The sequence below is a fragment of the Falco rusticolus genome, chromosome 9 (genome assembly GCF_015220075.1).
Source record: "Falco rusticolus isolate bFalRus1 chromosome 9, bFalRus1.pri, whole genome shotgun sequence".
NCBI lineage: Eukaryota > Metazoa > Chordata > Aves > Falconiformes > Falconidae > Falco > Falco rusticolus.
The window spans coordinates 26,188,165-26,208,991 of NC_051195.1; the positions used below are offsets into that span (position 1 = coordinate 26,188,165).

The following is a 20,827-nucleotide window of genomic DNA, read 5'->3' on the forward strand; positions in this document are numbered from 1 at the left end:
GGGGCGCTCAATGACTACTTTATGCTGCATGTCTGGCTTCTGAGCAATGGGCACTTCCTTTCTAGTGTCTTATTTTAGAAACTTATCTCCATGCTAATATTGTGGTGGTTAATATTGATCTCTTTTATAAGGCAGACTTTTTTATATTCCTTAAATAATTTACTTTTCCAGGTGTTTGCCTCACTAATGAAGGACAACAAAGAAGGGGACAAGAACCACAGCCCAGCACTGAAAAGCTAATGTAACGTTGAGGTCAACTGAAAATGTGGAAAACCACTTGATGATGACAAAGGAGTTTTCACATCACTTCTATGTGGAAAAGCACTGTAGAAAGTGTGAGAATGAGGTGGGAAAATGACACAGCTCTCAGTGGAGTAATGAACTGATGGAATCTTCACCCTTTTGCCAGTATTAGCTTTTGTCGTGGGAAGATTTGTTTTCACACAGAATACTAAAACCTATGAAACTGAGAAGTCGGGGAGTTCATATTTAATACTTTAAAAGAATCAGCTCAATGCAATAAACATTTGTAATAACTTCTGTTGGTACTTTAAAAAAAATTTTGAGGCATAACTTTTTTTACAAATACCACAAAGGCACTTTTTTGGCTGGTGAGGGAAAGCTAAATCTTAAGGCCCCGAAACTGCTATCCAAACCAAATGCTTTGGTACAAATATTACCTCCAAAATTAACCATTTGAAAGTATTGAGGACCAAATAAGGCTGTTTGGTATGTTTATGTGCAAGATGGTTAAAATTTGGGAAGGGGTATTGTCTTTCTTGCTTGGGTTTTTTTTTAAGTTGCAGCTTCATTCTTCAGTCTGGGCAAATGTAATTAACTCAGGAACTGTGGACGTATTGTGCCCAAACCTGTCAGAGCAAAAATCATCTTAATTTTAAACAGTGGTAAGATCAGGGCTGCTATTTTCAGAGCGTACAGCTTTCAAAGAGAGTGGTGTTAAGCATTTGTTTTGGTGTATCAGTTGTGCATCTTATTAAAAATGGAGTGGGTATTCTGTGAAAGGGTTTTGCCACCAGAAGTTCTATTTTGTCAAGCCATTTCCAACTCAGAAGTACTTGCATGTAACGGTGAACACTAGAAACTGACACAGCTATCTGCAGACTTTGCGTGGTCAAAGGAGCAGCCACTTGTAACACTTCAGAATAATGGAGACACAGAATTGTTTTTGAAACTATCTTTTATTAGTGTGCAATACTGAAATCCAAAAAGCATCTGGTTGAGTGGTAATTCTTTTAACATCTTTAACTGTGAGACACAAGGTCATATTGAAAGTGTCAGGGCAGATGTTTTCGAACATTTCCAGTTCTCGAAGATGCTGTACCACAACTTGTGATTGTAGGGGATGGAAATCTGCAATGGATAGCACTGCAGGTGAGGAACACTTGCACTCTCTTGGTCCATTTTTGCTAATATTTAATGTAAATAAATTCCTTACATGTGGGTTTTTGTAACTGGTCCCTCTGTGGAAATCAAGTCAAAATTACCATTATGTATTTTTAGGTGCAGGAGGCTTCCAGGTGTCTGTTGTTTAAAAGCAGAGTCTACATAATTGGGGTAAAGATTTTAGTGTGGTGTAACTTACATTTACTATCTGATTTAAAAACTACATATATGCTACTCATAATATTACAATTTGAAATGTAAATGTCAGATTTTCTTAACTTATGTATTCACTACTTTAATTGGATCCAATTTGTCTTATATTTTTGTGTTATCTTGTACAGTTTTCTTACTTTTCAACTATAAATCTGTATATAACTGTAAATAGAAGGATCAAGCCTTCCTTTAAGACCACTAGTAACAAGTCCTGTGTAAATAAAACGTAAAGCGGGTGGCTCCGGTGCTGCTTTGCGGATCCTCCGTGCCTCGCAGGGGAGCAGGGGGGCGGCAGGCCCGTACCTTCGGGGGCTGCCCGCGGCGCCGGCTGCGTCCCGGTTCGCTTTGTCCCGGCGGCGGCGTTGCGGGGCGGGGCGGAGGCCGGAGCATTGCAGTAACGGTGGGTGGGTTTATGGAGCGCAGGGCCTCCGCCGCCAGGGGGCGCTGTGGCGGCGGGGTTGGGGGGCTCGGCTCGGCTCGGCTCCGCCCCCGCGCGCCGCTTCCGCCGCAGCGCGCCGAGGGGCCGCTGCCATGAAGCCGGTGAGGCGCGGGGGGCTGGGGGCCGGGCGGGCCGGCGCTTCCCGGGCCTCCTGCTGCCCCGCGTGCTGCGGCGGCAGCAGCCTGGTCGGGGCCCGGGCCTCTGCCGCGGGCTCCTCGGGAGGGGGTCGCTTTCCTGCGCGGGCTCCAGCCCCCGGGCCGAGCGGGCTGGGCCGGGGCGGCCGGTGCCGTGGGGCGGGAGGGCGGTACAGAGCGGCGTGCCTGAAGGGCTGCGGCCCGCCCCGGACTAAGGCACGGAATGAGGAACGGCTGAGGATTGTCCGCTCCGCTGAGGGGCGCGGCAGCCCGCAGCGTGCCCTGCTCGGCGTGGCGGCGGGGGGCACAGGCCGAGCCGACCCCCGGCAGGGCCGTTGACCGCCTGTCGCGGCCCTGGCTCAGGGGCCCCGTGTGCGGCGTAGGGGCGCGCGTCGGTGTTCCTTGTCTCTGCAGCGCGCTCCCCGTAGGCAAAGCTATCAATGGAGTTTAAAGGTGAACTGACAAAAATTCCAGGTTTGAGGAGCCCCACGCTTGGCCGCCTGCTGGAGGGCTACATCTTGCCTTACTGAGGTTCTGGTGCGGTGGCCCGTTGTCTCCCCGCGGCCCCTGCCTTCCCGCGCCCCTCGCTGGGTGAGCTGTGTTGGGGCCGCTTCCATGCTGAGCGCTCTCGGGAGAGGCTTGTGGTTTTGGCACAGAGCACCCGCATTGATCTGGGCCTCAGGGCTTTCCGTGAGCCCTCGTTCTTCTGAGCTCTGGCACCTGTAACACGTACGTAGCTTCTGCATCGTGCTGTTCTGAGCCTTGTACAGGCAGCCTTGGCTCGTCGGTACAGCTGCCGCCTCTCATTATGGAGAGTTTGGGTCGGGAGAGGGCGAGAGCTTAGCATGGGGAAATGTGCTGCAGGAAGACACTCGTGCCAATACCTTAAGCTGCCTTAAATTACTGGTACAAGTACCAGTACCTTGTCATATGTTGGGTCAGAATGGCATCTTGAAGAAATGAGGTAGAGTGCTTTTGAGCACACAGGGCAAAGAACTGTGCCCTGACGATCTGTTTACTGTACTTAAAGTGTTTGTGTGTCTAAAAGTGGTGGACATAGGGTTTAATAAAGAAGTTGTTAAAGAATGTTTCTGTAAAACATTTTTCGCAGGCCTCAAAAATGTAATGTGGTTGGGTGACGTTGGAGCTAACTGATGCTACTATTTGGAAGAAACACATTTGGCCCTGATAGAAAAACGAATGTAATGAGATCAGAAAGAATGAAATAAATGCCACAAAGGCTATGAACATGTCAGTTACTTGTAGTTTTCTGTTTGTTTCCTAGAGAAAAAACACAAAACGAGTTCCAAGCTTTCGCAAGTTACTGAGAACTAGTAAAATAAAACTTGACAACAAATTAAAGAATAAACAGTTCAAGCAGCAGAGTGCTGCTAAGAAGTATCGAAAAGAACAAAAGAAGCTAAGGGAGGCTGTCAGAGATGCTATCTCTAGAAAACCTTTTCCATTGGAAGAGTGCAAGAAAAAGCAAGTTGGTAAGTGTTTGCTCGGAGTTATTTTTGTAAGCAAAAAGGTATGGGGGTTACTAAATATCCTACTGCTTCATGTTGTAAAATTATGTATCAAGAAAACAACATTTCATTTTCTGCGTACAAATAATTGTTGTCCTTGTTTAAAGAAAATAAAAAGAATTATGAAAAATATAAAATGTAGCCATTCTGGCAACAGGATCTGACAGCTGGAGATAGTAGAAATGTGTGTGCTCTGGTCATTATTGGGTGACACAAAACACATGCAGAAGGTTGATGAGCTCCAGGTGGAAGTAAGCTGTAAAATGGTCTCACAGGTGTAGGCAGAGTTAGGTTTTCAAGTTTGAATATACATGCAGGTTCTTAATCTTTACATACCATCTTCTAAAATAGCTGAAAAATGGAAAGAAGAGGAAGAAGAGGCTCTTCCGCTGGACATGATGGATGAAGATGACTTAAAATTAATGGAGGATTTGGCTCAAAAAGCATCCTTTTTAACCAGAGATCTTTCTTCTAAGTGAGTGGTGTCATGTTGTCTGCTTTTCATACTAATTCAGTTTTGTGTGGTTAATATGTAATTAATAGGTAATGTAATACAGATGTCAGGAGGTCACTTTCAGTCTGGTGTTTGTTTGCAGTTCCAGTTTAGTGTTTCCTTAGTCTGTCAGTACATTCAGTATTAATGTATTGATGTGTATCAGTGTGTTCACCTTCAGGATACTATTTCTGCACAGTGTTCCTTCCCGTGAGGTCCTTGGCTGTGAGATGAGTAGCATTCCTCAAACTGAAAGAAATGTTTTAATCTGTATATGGACTTTTTTTCTATATAGAGTGTTCAGGACACTCCCTGGACATTGCGCCACTGTATTTTCCGTATTGCATTACAAACTGCTGTAAAAAGACCCCAGACAGTTCTGGAAGCCATGTCTGTTAAACCCATGCAACACCACAACATTCATACAAAAAATTTGTTACCAGTTTTCTGGAGCAAGGTGTTAGGTAGAGTTTGCAATGAAATACAAAGAAGGATAGTACTCTTGAGTTGTAGAATTGTAGGTTTTTACAAATACAGTTCTACAGAGTAGTCTGGTTACACGATTGTTTGAAAATCTTAACTTGCCTTTTTTGATGAATGTGAAAAGACTCTCTATGCCTAACTGCTGTAGGGTAGTTTTAATTTTCCCTGCAAAGTTTTGTTTTCTTTAGTTCTGGAGCGGTTGTTTCAGACTAAATGTTGAAATGAGCAAAAAGCATATTTTGTTCTTTTCAAGAAGAGAGAGCATTCTAGCTTTTTTTTGCTTTTTTTTCCTGCTAATTTCAGTACGAATGAATTTGTTAGTGCTCACTGTAGTTACTAATTAATAATTTAGTCTAGTTTGTAGGGAAAAAGTAGTAAAGTACTTTTTATTTCCAAAGTTGCAGTTGTGCTGTACTCTACTGTATGGTCTCTTGTAGCCACATTGCAAGTTCTTGAATTGAAAGAATTTTACTTTAAACCTTTCCCTCCTCCCAAACTAACTGGGTGTCATGCAAGTGTAAAGTCTTGCAAAACTCAAAATTTATCATGTGGGTTTATTTAGTGACATTTTTCAAGTTGCAGTTCTGCATGTCTTGTGTTCATTTTGAGAGGGCATTTTTAGAATGGAAGAACACAATGGAAGGAGTTGCTCTTTCACCTGTTCTACTGTTACTAGTTTTAAGCTCCTTTCATAGTGTTCCCTTAAACTAGAGAATGTCTTTTTGATCTGTTTTACTCTCATCAACTGTAATCATTCTTAAGAACTTGTCAGATATTACCTCACTTACATATTACCCACTTCTGAATTACATGTTTGTAATAGCACAGACTAAATACTTAGCTTCTTGTATAACTATGCCCAGGCTAGAAAGATACCCTGTGAAAGGGTGGTACACCACACTGGGTTATTTCTGTTACCCTTGGACAGTGGGGTGTGACGCAAGCTTTTCCAGTGAACGGAGTAGAAAAGTGATAGTAGTAGTGGTAAAAGTTAACATGGAGTAGGGATGCATAAAAACGTGCATGTACTGACCCACTCATTACCACATCCTGGTTAAGCATTGCTTGGAAGGCCAAGGCATGGCAAGGGAGAGCGAGGTTGTGGGACATCTTAAGCAGGACATTGGACTGTTTGTCCAGCGAGAGGGTCCTGTGAGTTTGTCCAGTGAGAGGACTGCTCAGGGTTAAATGTTTAGTGAGGTTCAGCCCTGTCAGGGCACCTGCTCATGCAGTGGAGGAGCACAGTGGGGAGGGAGGCAGGTAAGGCAGCACTGTGGCTCAGGGGAGAGACAGGCTGTGATGAGATCCTCATATTTTGCACCTTTCTATTTTACTTACTCTTTTCCAAAATTTTTAATATTTTAGGGCTGAAATCATGTTTCTGAAGGATGTTTGCCTTTACAAGCTTCACCTGATTTGTTCACTGTTGCCTTATTTTGAAAAGTCCCTGAGTCACTTACTGCCATATGAATGGGAGCAGTGCTGTCTCAAAACCCGTCAGCTAGTACTAGGGCTTCCAGATGCCTGGTATGACCCAGAATTTCCCTTGTTTTCACAGCAGTTGTATTTTCTTCATGCTCAACAGATCAGTCACAGACGTGTAGAATTCCTGTTCTAGTTGAGTAGTGTTTGGATACACAGGAAAGGTTTAATCTACGCGGGGACAGCAAGGCTGAAGCTGGTGCAGTGTCCTTACAGTGCATGCATAGAGTGATTGTGTTGTGTGCAGGGAATCTGAGTCTGGGATGTAAAACTACTTCTCATACAAGTGATTTTTACTTTCTGAAGCCTTGCAGTCCATGAGCCTGGAGCTTTCAGAGTCCTTCATGTGTCCGTAGTTGAAACTCTACCCCTTATAACAGGAACACTGCTTTTGTTCTTTTAAGACAGACCACGTGGCTTCAGTAATGTGATTCTTCATCCCTAGCTTTTAGGTTTTTAATAAGATAAACAGGTAACACTTCATAGTGTGCCTGTACTATAAGCAGTTACACCATTTAATAATTTTTTTATGTAAATTCAGAATCAATAGAAGCATTTTACCTTTGCTCATTTCACGCTTAGTTTCCTAGTGAATCACTGTCCTAAATTCAAAGATCCTATACAGATAAATATTAACATTCATTGATTAAGTGGTGACTAGTGCTGTCAATGGTGAACACACTCAAGCATACCATTTAGTAAGATCAGCCCGTATTTATTTTTCTAAGTGCAGACATTTAATCCTGCCAGTATACTGTCATACATGGTTCTTGTCTAGTTACATGACTAGTTACTTTGCCTTGTATTTTTCAGTGAACCTGTTCATATCAAAAAACGAAAACATGAAAGTGTGATTGAAAAATATGAGAAGATGCCAAGACGCATGCAGACTGAGCCAGAAAAAGAACTCATCCATCTGCTCCCCATCAAAGACAAGGGTGGCATTATTCCCCAAACTATGGAAAAGCCAGGTAAGACACAGATTCCAGAATAGGTGTAGTAGCCAAGATGTATATAATTTGTTGTTTTAAAATTCTACAGTGTTTGTTACATATGTGACACTAGATGCTCTTTTTTTGCAGCTCTCAATGTTGCAGAGGATGAAGAAGAGGATACAGAAGAAATGGAGGAAGCAGACGGTAATAAAACATCATGTTTGCTTTTTGTTGGGTTTTGGGTTTTCAAATCACTGACATATCTGAAGACTACTTCACTGTTCCCTAAGGAAGTTTGTAATTTACATCCATTTTGTTTAGGGTGTTTTTTAAAATATTCATTTTCCTATTGCCCCAAAGCATAACAACTATTCAGAGCTTGCTTTCTTACCTGTTAGGATCCCAGGGCCTGAGGAACAGCTGGCTTCAGAATCTGTTTTTAAAATTACTTTGATTTTCATCTGGAACTGATGCTTACATGAAGCCCCTTATATCAGTTGTGTCATCTTTGCTAGCGAGAAGGGAAATCTTGCTCTTACAAGATATACTCTTGAGTATATGCTGTGGTTCTGGTTTGACTACTCTGAGGTCATTTTGAAATGCCGTTCAGGACGCAGACTTATGTAGGCTTTTGAGTGTCTGTCTATGACATTTTTCAGTTAAAACACCAGAATACCAGGAAATTCAGATTTTCATTTGCAGTTTGCTATCCAGTTAAGTGTCATGTTCAAATAACAGTTGCAGTTGTAGCTGCCACTTCTGGGTTGCTGTTCTCTAAATACGATCTGAAGTTGAGGGAAGACATGCTTGTAGGAAAATAATACGCAGAAAATACAAATAAAACTGTGTTTTTTAAAAGAAAAAGTGAATGGTGAATAATTTGCTGCAAACTGCAGAGCACTGCAGTATCTTGGCACCATTGGGGTCATGTGTTGGGTTTATATGTTCCCACTGTACTTAGGGAATACCATTTGCAGATTCAAAAACATTTGATCTGTTTCTTTTTGCAAGCATGAGATTTTGGAGTAGAGCAAAAATTAATCTGGGTTAATATAGGCTCAGCAAGGTCATTCTTAGAACTTTTTTTACTGTGGAACTGCTTGTGTTACTCTTGTGTGGGGTTATCGTGGTAGCCATCTGAAATGCAGTATCTAGAACTGTAGTTTGCAATATGGTATTTGTTAAGGGGCTTCCCTAGTGACCCTCTTTTCTAACTCTCACACCTTGTGTTAGACTCTACTGAAGAACCCCTGCCTGCTCTTACTCCTGAGGAGATGGCTGCTCAAAGGAGGCAAAAGCTGCAGGAAAGGAAGACGCACATAGCTGCCTTAGCATCTGCCATTCTCTCCGAGCCAGATGGCAATGTAGGTAGCATTTACTTAATGTGCGTGTATGTGTGCCTGTGCTGTGCAGTAAGTCAATAAATAAAGATCTGAAGTGACCAAACAACACCAAAAGCATAAAAATGCGTGAGCAGAACAAGGAAGGTCAGTGTAGTATCACTTTTCAGTGAAACTGCTGGCATAGATTGGTACAGAGGAGTTGAATCAGGTAAAGATCCAGATGACTGTTCTGTTCAGGAATTATTTGTCCCTCTGAATACTAGTGGTTTTAGGAATAATACTGTCTGTGGTATTTCCTGTCCAAACAACCTTGTTCCTGAAGCATGATCCTTATTTAAGCTCAGATTTCAGGGTTGTATCTGATAGTTCTCAATGTTTCAGGATATGCTAGTAATTTTCTGTAATCCTGTGCAAGTTTGTAATAGCCAGGATAGTTTGAACATTCCTAAGATAAAAATTCTGTTGGGATATCTAGCGTTTCTTGGCTCTTTGTGTAGTGCTAAGTAGAGTGTAAGTAACTGCTGAGTTAATGGCTTTCTACTATTTGAAAATGAGGCACGTTTCTTGTGGCAGGCTTGCTGAAATGTACGTTGTGCTTGTACATCGGTTTGTGGGTGATCTGCTGCTGACTTTGCCTCTTTTCTTAATCAGATTAAAAAATTGAAGGAGCTGCGTGCCATGTTGATGGAACAGGATCCTAACGTGGCTGTGATTGTTCGGAAGCTGGTCATGGTTTCTTTGATGGAGATATTCAAAGATATTGTGCCTTCTTACAAAATTCGGCCTCTCACTGAAGTAGAAAAGGCTACCAAGGTGAAATACCACGTTTCTTTATAGAATATGGAGTATTGTGGGGTCAAAAGTAGTTACACCAAACCTGGGTGACTTTCATCATAAACCTTGGAGTAAGACCGTGTTTTGTGTCACGCTGAAGAGAACTAGAAAGCAAGCAAATTATGCAACACTGTTGCCTAACCACCACAGATTTCTTTGAAATGTGTTTAATAATTTGCTGAACAAATGCAGAGTTTTCTGGAGCTTGTTTTTAAACAATTCTTTAGAAGGTTTCTTGAATATAGGTAGTGCCACTTTAGAGTCATGGCTTTAAATAACATCTAGTTGAAAATTTCACTTCAATCTCTATAAATGAGATAGGCCTAGTCAGAAAAGGCCCTCTGAGCACAAGAACACGTATAGAAATCTGTAGAAATATTTTTAATACATTTCTGGGCATGTCTGTCTAGAAAAAAAACTTACTTAGATATCTGATACTTGTTTTAAAACAGTTTTTTTTCACCATTGGCTAATTTCAGGATTTAGATCTCCAGATAAAATTTAATTTGTGTTGTTTATAGGTTAAAAAAGAAACTCAGAAACTGAGAGAATTTGAAGAAGGCCTTGTGAGCCAGTATAAATTTTACTTGGAAAATCTGGAACAAACAATTAAAGGTACAGTCAACACTTTCTATCTTTTGTAGTAAATGCAGAATTGTTTGTGGCATACCTCCTCTGACTGAATGCTGCCAGCTATCTTTGAAATAGTGCTTGCATGAAGTATGCAGGAGAATGCCTGCAGTAACTAAAAATGTAAAAATTTAGAAGCTCCTCTACATTCTGAACAGTAATAACTAAAAATAATATTTTGTGCAGATTGGAAACAAAGGAAGTTGAAGAAAAGCAATGTCATCTCATTAAAAGCATATAAAGGTCTAGCAGAGATAGCAGTGAAGTGTCTGTGTGAACTCCTTGTGGCCCTACCCCACTTTAACTTCCACAATAACATTATTGTGCTCATTGTTCCGCTCATGAATGATTCATCAAAAATGGTGAGTGCTTTTATGATTAGGGGAAGAGTTCTTGTTTTGCATGAAAAATAATCTATTTCTGAGCTTTATTCCACAATATCCAGATCTTGTGGCCATATCTTTTCGCTATTTTACAGGCTGTGTCCACTTCCTAATTAGTAAATACCATCAGTATTATCAATTAGCTGTTGTCATGGACTTAGCTTTACAGAATAATTTGTTTTAATTTACTTTTTCAGATCTCCGAACTGTGCTTTGAGGCAGTTAAGAAGCTCTTCAAACAAGACAAGTTGGGCTATGCTTCCCTTGGTGTAGTTAAGGTCATTTCTGGCCTTGTGAGGGGTAGAAATTACGATGTCAGACCTGAGGTAAGAGGCTTTCTGTTGTACTACGTGATTTTCTTCTGTCAGTGGTTTAAAAGAAACCTGAAAGTTAAAGATAGTGCAGCGGCTGGCTACAAACAAACAGCCTCCTTACTCTGTCAGAACACAGGCAGCCTAGGAGTGGGCTGAGTCAGAGGGTTAGAGAGGGAGGGAGGGATGGGACGGGGGAGGAGGAGATCAGATCCCCACAGAGGCGTGGGTTAAGTCAGGCAGGGAGACTTGAAATGAGAGAGGCAAATGGAGGAATGGATAGAAATGAACAGTACTGGGGAAGGAACTGAGAGCAGAGAGGAGAGAGACAGGGATGAAGTAACAGGAAGGGGGTAAACAGAAGAACTTTTGACCAGCTGGAATGGAATTCAGGATTTCTTACCCTCTGTCATCTTTCATGCATTTATTTTATTTTACAATAGGTATTAAAAGTATTTCTTCACTTGAGAATTAAGGAAGTAGAATTACAAAAAGATTCTGAAGACATTGCACCAAAGAAAAAGTTCATGACTTACAAAGAGAAAAGAAAAAATCTTTCAAGAATGCAAAGAAAGGTATGACCTGAGCTTTCTCAGGCTCTACTTCAGTGGCTTTATGCAGTTACTTGTTCTAGTAGTGATTGCACTTCTCCTGTTGCCGTTGTTAACTGTCAGCATCAATGATGAGTGTTTGCATTGTACTTGAACATTTATGAGGTTCTACAGAGATTTAATTACCTTCCTAATTTTTTTCTCTTTCTGGTGTTGGTAATACCTTTGCTTGTTTCTGTTAGGAAGGAGTATATCTAAGCTGGTTACCTTAGATACACTTAGTATCATCATATATAGGTATACTTAGTAGCATCATAGGGTGACTTAAGCAACTCACAAGACAGATTTGTTGTCTGGGTATCTTTGGAACCTGGACATCCAGGCTCTTCAGAAGCATTTAATCTGTTGTCTTCAAATCAAATGTATGTTTTCAGTGGAAGAAAGCAGAAGAGAAACTGGAACGAGAACTCTTGGAAGCAGAAGCGTCAGAAAGTAAAGAAAAAAACCTGAAGCTGGTAAGTAATTCAGGGATTATTTTTCTATTTTTGCACAATATCAGCTTCTAACCCTTTTGTAACCAAGTGTCTCCCCTCCATCCCAACCTGTCAGCATTCCACACTATATCTAATTTTGGAAGCTTACAAATATTTTGCCTGTGCCGAAGGTCTAGGTTTTAGTAAACCAAGCCCTTTTGGTTTACCCAGGAAAGCCAACTTACCCATTCCGATTTCCTTCTGTTCTCTGCACAATAAGGTATTTGAATCCATTGTCATTCATGCTTCAGGTACCCTGTTCCATATGACACTATGTAATGGCTGTTCCCAGCCTCTCGGGCTGGCCTTTAGGCAAAAGAGGAGTGTGGCTATCATGGATGGACTGAGGGAAGAGAGGCTTTGTAGCTAGGAGAGTGTGAGGGGACAAAGTAGGGGGCAGGAGGGCAGGACTTGAGCTTTTCAGCATAAGAAGAGCAGAGATAGCAGTCTTGGCACTTGGTTTGGAAGGCCTGAGTGCAGGCTTAGACAGAGAGAAGCATTTTCATTTCAGTTTAAGTGAAGTAGAAATATCCGTTTTCCATGCTTAAGTATTTTATTTCATTCTCTTTCCTTCAGCACACCGAGACCTTGAATATTGTATTTGTAACTTACTTTAGAATCTTGAAGAAGGCTCAGAAGTCTCCACTTTTGCCAGCCGTGCTAGAAGGTCTTGCAAAGTAAGAACCAAGTCCACCTTGTTTCATGTGTGTTAGAAAAGACATAAAGCACTGAAGGGATTTTTGGCTTTGAAAGGGATTTCTAAGCAGTGAGAGAAGATGGTCCCTGACAAATTTGTTGAAATTCTTTTATTTCTCTGCTGAAGTTTTCACCTAAAATAATTTCAATGTGATGTGTAATTTCCCATGATAGAATTGATGTGATGCAAACTCAGCAGGGTGTGATGTGATTCCATCATTTTGTCTGATTACTTCCCGAAGAACATGAGCATGTCTCTAGTGCTATAAGGATGCTGTGATTAGCAGTTGGGGGCTGAGTCATCCATGTATGTAAAGATAATAGATGTTCAGCATTTGATTTAGCTTTGATTTTAAGGTGCAGATTTTGGCTGTTCAGGATACTTTGAATTGAGTTTTCAGATGATGTCTATAGTTTAAAAATAAGTATCTCTTTGATTCCAGGTTTGCTCATCTCATAAATGTGGAATTTTTTGATGACCTGTTGATTGTCCTTCATTCTCTTATTGCATCTGGGGTAAGTTGAGCTTACTTTTATTACAATTTCCTTAAAATTGTATTCTTTTGGGTACTTAATCAGTTTTGTGTTCTTAGGATTTAAGCTATCGTGAGAGTCTTCATTGCATTCTCAGTGCTTTTCATATACTCTCTGGTCAAGGTAAGAGATCTTTAAAAACAAACTTTTGTTTAATATTGTCTGATAAATTAACGGAGTACATGTATTTATTTGGGATTACTTTAATAGGTGATGTCCTTAACATTGATCCAATGAAATTCTACACACATCTTTACAAGACACTGTTCAGCCTACATGCAGGTAACTCCAGATTCTTATTTTCAGTGCTTACCTAGATAATGTTTATTCTACTTGTTTGGTATCATAGCCTTAATGTAGTGTCAATAAACTACAGTTGTTTTAAGATACCCGAGTCCTGAAAATGTTACTGTCTGTTCGAATCTACTTTTTTCTCAAGTTGCACATTGCATTACTGCAATACAAATACTAGAAGTATTACTGCAATATATGGTAACAGGTTCTAATCACATCACGTACTTGGCATTCCCTAATGAAGCGATCTCTGGTAAGTGTTTATCCCGTCTTCAGTTTAAGCTTTTTGACTTCCTTATAATTGTTTCTTTCAGTGACAATTTAAAAATTGTCTATTTTTCCTTTGATTCTTTCTCTGATGGAGAAGAATCTGATTTTTCTAATGTAATTTAAAAAATAATTCCAATTTAAATTCTGTTTTCTAAAACCTTCTGGTTTATATTTCTGATCTTTATAATTTTGACATTCTAATTTTATAATCTAAATTTTCTAATAATTCTAAGAAGCTAAATAGTTTATGAAATAATTATAAAATTCTAAATTAACATAATTTTAATTAACTTCATAAATGTGTATTCACTAAGGAGGAAGGATTGAGAGAAAACATTCTGCATGGGTAGAAGACTAAATCTTTGCATGATTATTAGATGATATAATGTTTAGGGTTATAACACTTAACTGCTTCTAATGTTTAGATGTTTTTGATGGAACAAATAATTTCTTAGAAAAGAGCACAAAAAACAATGATACATTTTTTTTCTGTTCAAAGCCAGACTATTTTTTTACCAAAAAAGGATGGATGCTTAGTGCTGTGTTTGAACTTCTTAGCTTTCATACTGTTTCTCAGGTTCCAGTGTGCAGTCAGTAGCAGAGTATTTAGCTGTATGTTCCTCGAAATGGTTATTAACTGTATGAAATTCTGCTTCTGAGGTCGTACCAATGATGATATAGGGATTGTGCTCCAGTGCCTCGATGTCATGTTTGCCAAGCGGAGAAAGCAAGTTTCCCAGCAGCGAGCTCTGGCTTTCCTAAAGCGACTTTCCACGCTTGCTCTTCATGTACTTCCAAATTCCAGTGTTGGGATCTTGGCAACAAACAGGATATTAATGCAAGTAAGTTTTACATGTTGGAATTTTTAGCTTACTGTTTAAAGGTTATTGAGTTTTTTCGACAAAATGATTTAATGCAAAATATTTTGAAGTATCTTAAGCAAGAATAATGAAAACAGAGTATCCTTAAATGCTGCTGAGACTGATTGTCACAGAATGAAACCAGAGCTTAACCATGTTATAATTGGATGTGTAACATAAGCAATTCGGTCTGTTTTTTTACGTTGTAGACGTTCCCAAAGATGGACCTCTTACTAGACAACGAATCTCAAGGCAGTGGAGTTTATCTCCCAGAACTAGATGAACCAGAGCATTGCAATGCTCAGAACACAGCTCTGTGGGAGCTGCATTTACTGCAGGTTAGTGAGCAACTGAGTGATTTGGGAAGTAAAAGTCAGCAGTAAACAGCTGCCAAATGTTTCTGTGTTTTAGAAAAATAGACATCAGACATCATCAGGCTTACCAAATCTGGCACACATGAGCCCATTCCATACAAAGAGGAAGAGCAGTGCGGTAGTACAGGGAAGGAATGAGCTCAAAAGGGAATGTGCATAGGTACCACACAGGATCTTACTGCAGGTTGCCTACTAAGACTCCTTTGGAGGCTTTTCCAATCTGCTAAGTTCCCTGGCAGTCCAGCCCTTCTCTGGGGAGTAGCTGACACCTTGATGTCTCATTCCAGCCAGCGTTTAGCGTTTGGGGAGGGCTTCCTCTGCTCTTCATCCTGCCTTCTGGGAGTAGAGTTAGATTAACCGTGGAGAGTTGTACTCACAGCCTGATGTACTAGTGAATAAATGTATGACTGGGTGTTCTCATTCATTTAGCCTCAGAAACTGACTGTTTTGGGATGCTCAGTTTCTCTGTCTAAAACAAAAGCAGAACCTTCCATCTTATTGAAATGGAAATAAGTGCGAGAATCCATGCATAAATACATTATCCCTCAGTCAACTGCCTTCTTTCTTCCTTTCTTTCAGAGACACTATCATCCAACAGTGCAGAAATTTGCAGGTCACCTTATTGCTGGAGCTCCAACTGAAGGCTCAGGAGCTCTTTCACTTGATTTGAGCCAAAGGTGAGTTACCAGAGAGTTCTGTTTATAAAAATAGTGCCCTGAAAGGAATCCGTTGCTCATACTTCACTAATGGAATCCCTAAAAATAATTATCCATGAAGTCAGAAGATTCTTCAGACTCAGTTCCTTTGTTGTTCTGCCAGTACAGAATACAGAATGTTGACAGCCTTTTTTTTTTTTTTTTTGCTTGCCTTTTTTTTTTTTCCCTTTTGAGGCTTGTTGCCAGGCTGTGACAAGGGTAAAAATCTCACAGTGTGGTGTGCTTTCTTCCCATGGGAGAAAAATGTCTGCATTTCCTCAGTAGCAGCCCTGATCTGAATATGGATCAGGATCACTGAACTGTGGCTGTCCAGTGTAAACTGGAAACCAGTTTGCAGCATAAGGTCCCATCGTATGTTAAAACATAAGAAAAGCCATCCTGGTTCAGACTAAGGATCTAATTCAGCATCCTGTCTTCGGCAGTGGCTGGAAGCTGGTGCCTTGGAAGAGTAAAAACAGGGCAAGCACGTAAGAGAGACACTGTGAGCAGTGTGCTAGCTTCTGACTGGTTTGAGCCTGGTAGATTTCCTGAACCTCATACTGTTTTCTGTTTAGTACCTCTTAATGGAATTCTTTTTAGTGTCCCTTGTACCAAAGCACACGTTTTACAAATACGGCATTGTTTGGTAACGGTTCCATGAGTGCACAGCTCATTACATTAAGACCTACCTGTTATTTTGAACCTGGTGCCAGCGTGCATTGTTTAACAGTCCCTGGTTCTTGCTCTGGGAAGTGAAATGAACAGTCTGCTCCAAGACTCTTTCTGTGCCTCGTGTGACTTAGTAGTCCTCTATCATACTGCCCCTCCATCTGCTTTCTCTTCTGGCTGAAGGGATCTGGCCCAGACAGGAGATGTTCCACACTTTTCATCGTTGTTGCCTGTTGCTGAATTCAAGTGTTTAAAGATGAGGAAATTGGAGACTTGGATGCAATATTTGAGATGTGATCTGTGGATTTATAGTCTGATGTAACTATTTTTTATTCTGTTCTGTTTCTTTTGAACTCCAAACAGCACACACAATCCCATGAAAGTATCTGTCGTAACAACAAGATTTTTTTCCTTATGTGATAGTAGTCAGCTCAGAGCCTGTTGTTTTTATATGAAGCTGAGATTGCTTTTCTCCGTTTTGTCTTTTTGCATACTACATTTCATTTGCCATTTTACTTTTGCCATTTTACTGACCATCTCATACAGCCTATCTGTTCTTTACAAGCAGTTCATTCTTACTACCACAAATAACCTGGTACTCTCCAGCTCTTCTTCGAGCGTGTTGAAAAACACAGGTCCTGGCACAGACCTTGGGGAAATCCACTGTTTCTTCCTGTCATTGCAAAAACTGATGGTAGACTCCTGTCCTCTGTTCCCTGTCTTTTAACCAGTTCTTTTCCCATGTTGTGGTCTTCCTTGTTCTCACACGGCTGCTTAGTTTTCATAAAACCCTTTGGTAAGGAACCGTTGGGAATTCTAGCACATTGTGTCAGCTAGATAACCTTTATCCACTTATCTTTTTTTTTGTTGTTGTTTTTGTGTTACTTTTTCAAATATGTACAAGGCAGGCAGTGACTACTTGGAGCTCTGGCAAGCCAACAGAACAGTTTTCTTGTCTCCCATTTCTTCTGTCCTACAGCTGAGTATTTAGACACATTGTACTTGCTTTTACTTGCATTGTTTCCCAGCTGCTGGCTTCCAGCCTTTTCCAGGTGATGCTTGATACTCTGAAGAGTTCTCTTAAAGCATGGTGGAGGGTGCGGATGGTGTGTGTGTGTCTCTTGGTTTGGCGTTTTTCACTGTGGTTTTTGTTGTAGGCCTGCTACAGAACTTTTTGAGGCATACAATACGAGAGGAATGACCTTTAATCCTCCTGTTGCATCAGTAACGCCCAGAAGAAAGGTACCGCCTCATCTCTGTGTCCTTTTTTAACTACATGATGTATCAGTATAACCTGTGTCTGCTGGCTCACTATGTATTTTCCCACTTGGGCTTTCTGGTTGCTGTACTTTGTGTCAAGTATTATTTTTTTTTTTTAGCTGGTATAAGATAGCTTTTGTTCCTTCTTTGTAGTCAGTGCTATGGGAAGTGGAGCTGTTCATACAGCATCAGTTAATGTAGCAAGGTGTTGTAGCTGTTGTTTTATTTACTGTTTACACTTTTCAGTGTTTCAGTGCAGATTTCTTGTCCCTCTTTTGTAATGATGAGCTAATGTTTGTTCAAAAGGCAGCAGTAAAAAGCCAGCTGTATTTCCCCTGTGTGGGTAGCTGGCAGGACAGTTGATTTCCAGAGCCTTTGACTTAGCATGTAGGAGGATACTGATCCCCGTTAGTGTCGCTTTGTAGCTTAAAAGTGTAAATTAGAAGGGAACAAAGAGCTTAGTACTGAGAGGGGAAATGGGTGAACACTTTTTAGATCCTCAGCACTGGATGTGTTTGAGATGCCAGCCCCGTTGAATGTACAGTGAGGGGTGTGTCCTTTAAAGTGATAGTCTTCCTACTTCCTAATGAAAACAGTATTAATCTTGTTAGTGCTTTCAAGTTTTAATGTAATGTCAGCTAAAGCCTGGTGAGCACTTTTTTTTTTTCCATTTTAGAGAAGCAACTTCTGAAAATGTATTTGTACCTAGGAATTCTGTCCTTTTACAATGACTGCATGACATGTCTGTGCTGCTGGGGTGTTATATCAGCAGCTCTGGCAGAACAAGGCTGGGAACAGCAGGTAGAGTTCTGTGTAGTGCAAAAAAAAAAAAAAAAAAAAGGCACAAGTTCTTTAAGGTAGAAACAAAGGAAGAGGAAGATAACAGAGAGAACAAACTGTCCGTAAGTGGTTATAATGGACATAACTGGGAAAATTACCCTGGAATCATTCCTAGTCTCTGGTTGTTTGGCTCATTTAAGAAATTTTGGCGGCATCTAAATTTTACCCTATCTGTCCTGCATGCTTTCCTTTGTGTGCCATGCTGCCGTTGTCTGTCAGCACCTCCCCCCTGCTGACAGGAGCTCTGAATTAGAGTTCTCTTTCCCTGTGCGCCACTAAAGAGGATCTCATTCGTCCTTGAGTCCACAGAATACTGGACTCTGCAAGTGTTAAGTTTAACAGGGAGGTGTAAATCATGTGCAGAGCACTAGGAAAGAGCGGAGGGCTCCAGATCTGGCTGCAGGCAGAAGGGCTCCCTGGAGGCAGGGTCAGGGCATTCCTTTCTGACTTTGCAGGCTCTGCCACTACCATTATTACTTTCATTGGCCTTTTGCTCGGAGATGCTTGATTTATAAGGTGTGCTGAACAGGACACAGTCTGTAAGCGCCTTCAGAGCTGGAAGCTGTGGCTATGTGGAGTAGGCATTCTTCTAAAGCCCAGTTTACAACCAAACAAAAAAAATCTTCACCAAAACCATGAGCTTGCGAAGGACTGCCTGACACCTTTGCTGCAGCCAAGTGAGTCTTGCTGGCAGGCCAGGTACACTTGAGCTGCCAGTTCCATAGGTCTAGTCTAGATGACCAGGGGCACGGGAGAGGAACAGGACTGCTAATCTAAGCTATGCGTGGAAAACACATACTGGCCTTGTTTAGTAACGCAACTAATATTTTGTCATTTTCAGGATACATTCTCGCAAATGGGTTCATTTATAGATGAAGAGCTAAACAAACAGCTTCAACAACCCCTCAGTGAGACTGCTGTTCACAAACCCTTGGATTTTGCTAAACACCTGAAGATCTCATCCTTGTCGTAAATGTATCTATCAGTCATGTTCAGTTGGCTTCTTAACTATGGAGAAAGATGCTGAAAGGAATTTCCACTCATCATTGAAGGAATTCAAGTAGGCTTTTGTCTGAACATAGAAACACACAAAAACTGAACATCATTTTTTCACACAGAGTTAAAAGGCCTCTACCTAATTGCCGAGCCGAGGTTCTCAGGGCTTGGGAACCGCAGTCACATCAGTAATTTTAAAGGATACAGAACCAGGTCATTTAAAAATTGTTTGCAACCATGAATTAAAAGTATTTTTGTTTATATATTTTCTAATTTTTATAACAGAGTATAGACATCTGTGTTTCTGAGAAATCACTGGATTGTGTTGATAAATTAATAAATATTTTGGAAATTTTACCATGATGTTGACTTCTTTGATGTTTAAGATACTTAGAGATTTGGAATATGTATTGCATTTTTTGTGTTTCTCTCCTGATGTCTCCTAACCACTTGTCTCACTTGAAATGATTTTGCATTTGGTGGTTGTTTTTTTTTTCCTCTGGTGACTATCGGTATTGGCAAATTGAGATTTCTGAATTCCAGTTGTGAACTGTCACCACGATTGAATGCTCTACTGCAATGTCTTCAGTAAACCACTGCTGTCAAGAGTACTGGACAAATTCAAGGTAAGAATTTAAATCTTTTATTTACCTTGGAAGTAATTTTCTCCCCGTTCCCCAGATACTAGTTATTGCTTGGTTGTTGTAGAATGCATTTTCAGCTGTGTGTTGGCTTTGCAAACAGTAAGTAACTATATATGAAATACTTTTGTATTACTGGCTTTATGCAAATTCCATTCTATAGGGACATATGGTGGGCTGGCCCTGGCTAGCGGCTAATACGTTTTGTAGTGTTTAGTCTATGATGTGATCGTGATATGTGTTGTAATGTTTGCAAAGCTTTTTTTGTTCAAGTTATTTCCGAAAATGTGTCTTTTTCTCTAGGGTATTTAGTCCTTTATCCTGATTTATGGTTCTTAGATAGTTTTATACGCAAGTAATTTATTGTAATTCATGTTTTTACTATTAATCAGACTAGTTCGCCAACTTTCAAGTAGTTAAACATAAATTCACAAAGATTTTTAGAATAGACATCTGTTAATGGATTAGAAAACACATGTTTTAATATGTAGATTACAATACTGCCTACATAATACTGATGGCAATATCTGTGTTCCTGTTTATTTAGGTTGCCATTCCTATAGCTTTTGAGTAGTTCCTTTTAATTCTGAAGTGTTTGCAAATAGAAATGTGATTTAAATTCTGAAAAAAAAATCCAAGGGGGCCATTTGCCACTACTTTGTTAGTACAGGAAGGCAAAAGCAAAGAGTTAACGTCTTAGACTATTTATTTTATTTTTTTTTTTTACAACATATACAAATACAAGTTTATTCTTCAAGTCAGCAGAGAGAAAATAGTCCAGGTGGGGAAAGTCACTCTTAAAATTGTTCATTTTACATAGTTTCCAAACAATATAAAGACTGGCACAGAGTGAGGTTGCATTGTCAGAGTACTTTGACATGCTTTGAAAGAGGCAGAGGAGTTCAGCTGTACAACTAAGTCATTCCAAAATATCTTATACGTGTATTGGAGCGAGAGCTATTTACTGCGATTTAGTGTTTAATTTGCTAACTCTGCCAAAT

General features: G+C 40.4%; 2 protein-coding genes across 5 annotated transcripts in view; both read left to right on the top strand.

Annotated features, from left to right (window-relative positions):
• TBC1D12 (TBC1 domain family member 12) overlaps positions 1–1,863 on the top strand; it is a 45,096-nt gene extending 43,233 nt beyond the window's left edge. For all 4 annotated transcript variants that reach the window (XM_037400324.1, XM_037400322.1, XM_037400323.1 and 1 more), the window contains one exon: positions 172–1,863. In XM_037400324.1, coding sequence (XP_037256221.1) covers positions 172–240 — 69 coding nt within the window. In that variant the 3' untranslated portion in view covers positions 241–1,863. The remainder of the gene's footprint in view (positions 1–171) is intronic.
• Positions 1,864–2,107: 244 nt separating this feature from the next.
• Positions 2,108–19,542, top strand: NOC3L (NOC3 like DNA replication regulator). The gene is made up of 21 exons (XM_037399583.1): positions 2,108–2,157; positions 3,476–3,683; positions 4,071–4,194; positions 6,991–7,148; positions 7,260–7,316; positions 8,346–8,476; positions 9,107–9,268; positions 9,811–9,904; positions 10,106–10,281; positions 10,500–10,628; positions 11,057–11,188; positions 11,599–11,679; positions 12,274–12,374; positions 12,837–12,909; positions 12,987–13,050; positions 13,138–13,209; positions 14,152–14,333; positions 14,561–14,689; positions 15,305–15,402; positions 17,247–17,331; positions 19,031–19,542. Exons 1-21 carry the CDS (start codon positions 2,149–2,151, stop codon positions 19,160–19,162), a joined length of 2,397 nt encoding a protein of 798 aa, XP_037255480.1. The 5' UTR covers positions 2,108–2,148; the 3' UTR covers positions 19,163–19,542.
• The last annotated feature ends 1,285 nt before the right edge of the window (positions 19,543–20,827 follow it).

What these genes read in the sequence shown, in the direction of transcription:
- NOC3L (XM_037399583.1), top strand. An exon ending in ACCAGAGATCTTTCTTCTAA is followed by an intron (nt 4,195 to 6,990) that starts GTGAGTGGTGTC and finishes TGTATTTTTCAG; the next exon opens with TGAACCTGTTCATATCAAAA. An exon ending in AGAAATGGAGGAAGCAGACG is followed by an intron (nt 7,317 to 8,345) that starts GTAATAAAACAT and finishes ACCTTGTGTTAG; the next exon opens with ACTCTACTGAAGAACCCCTG.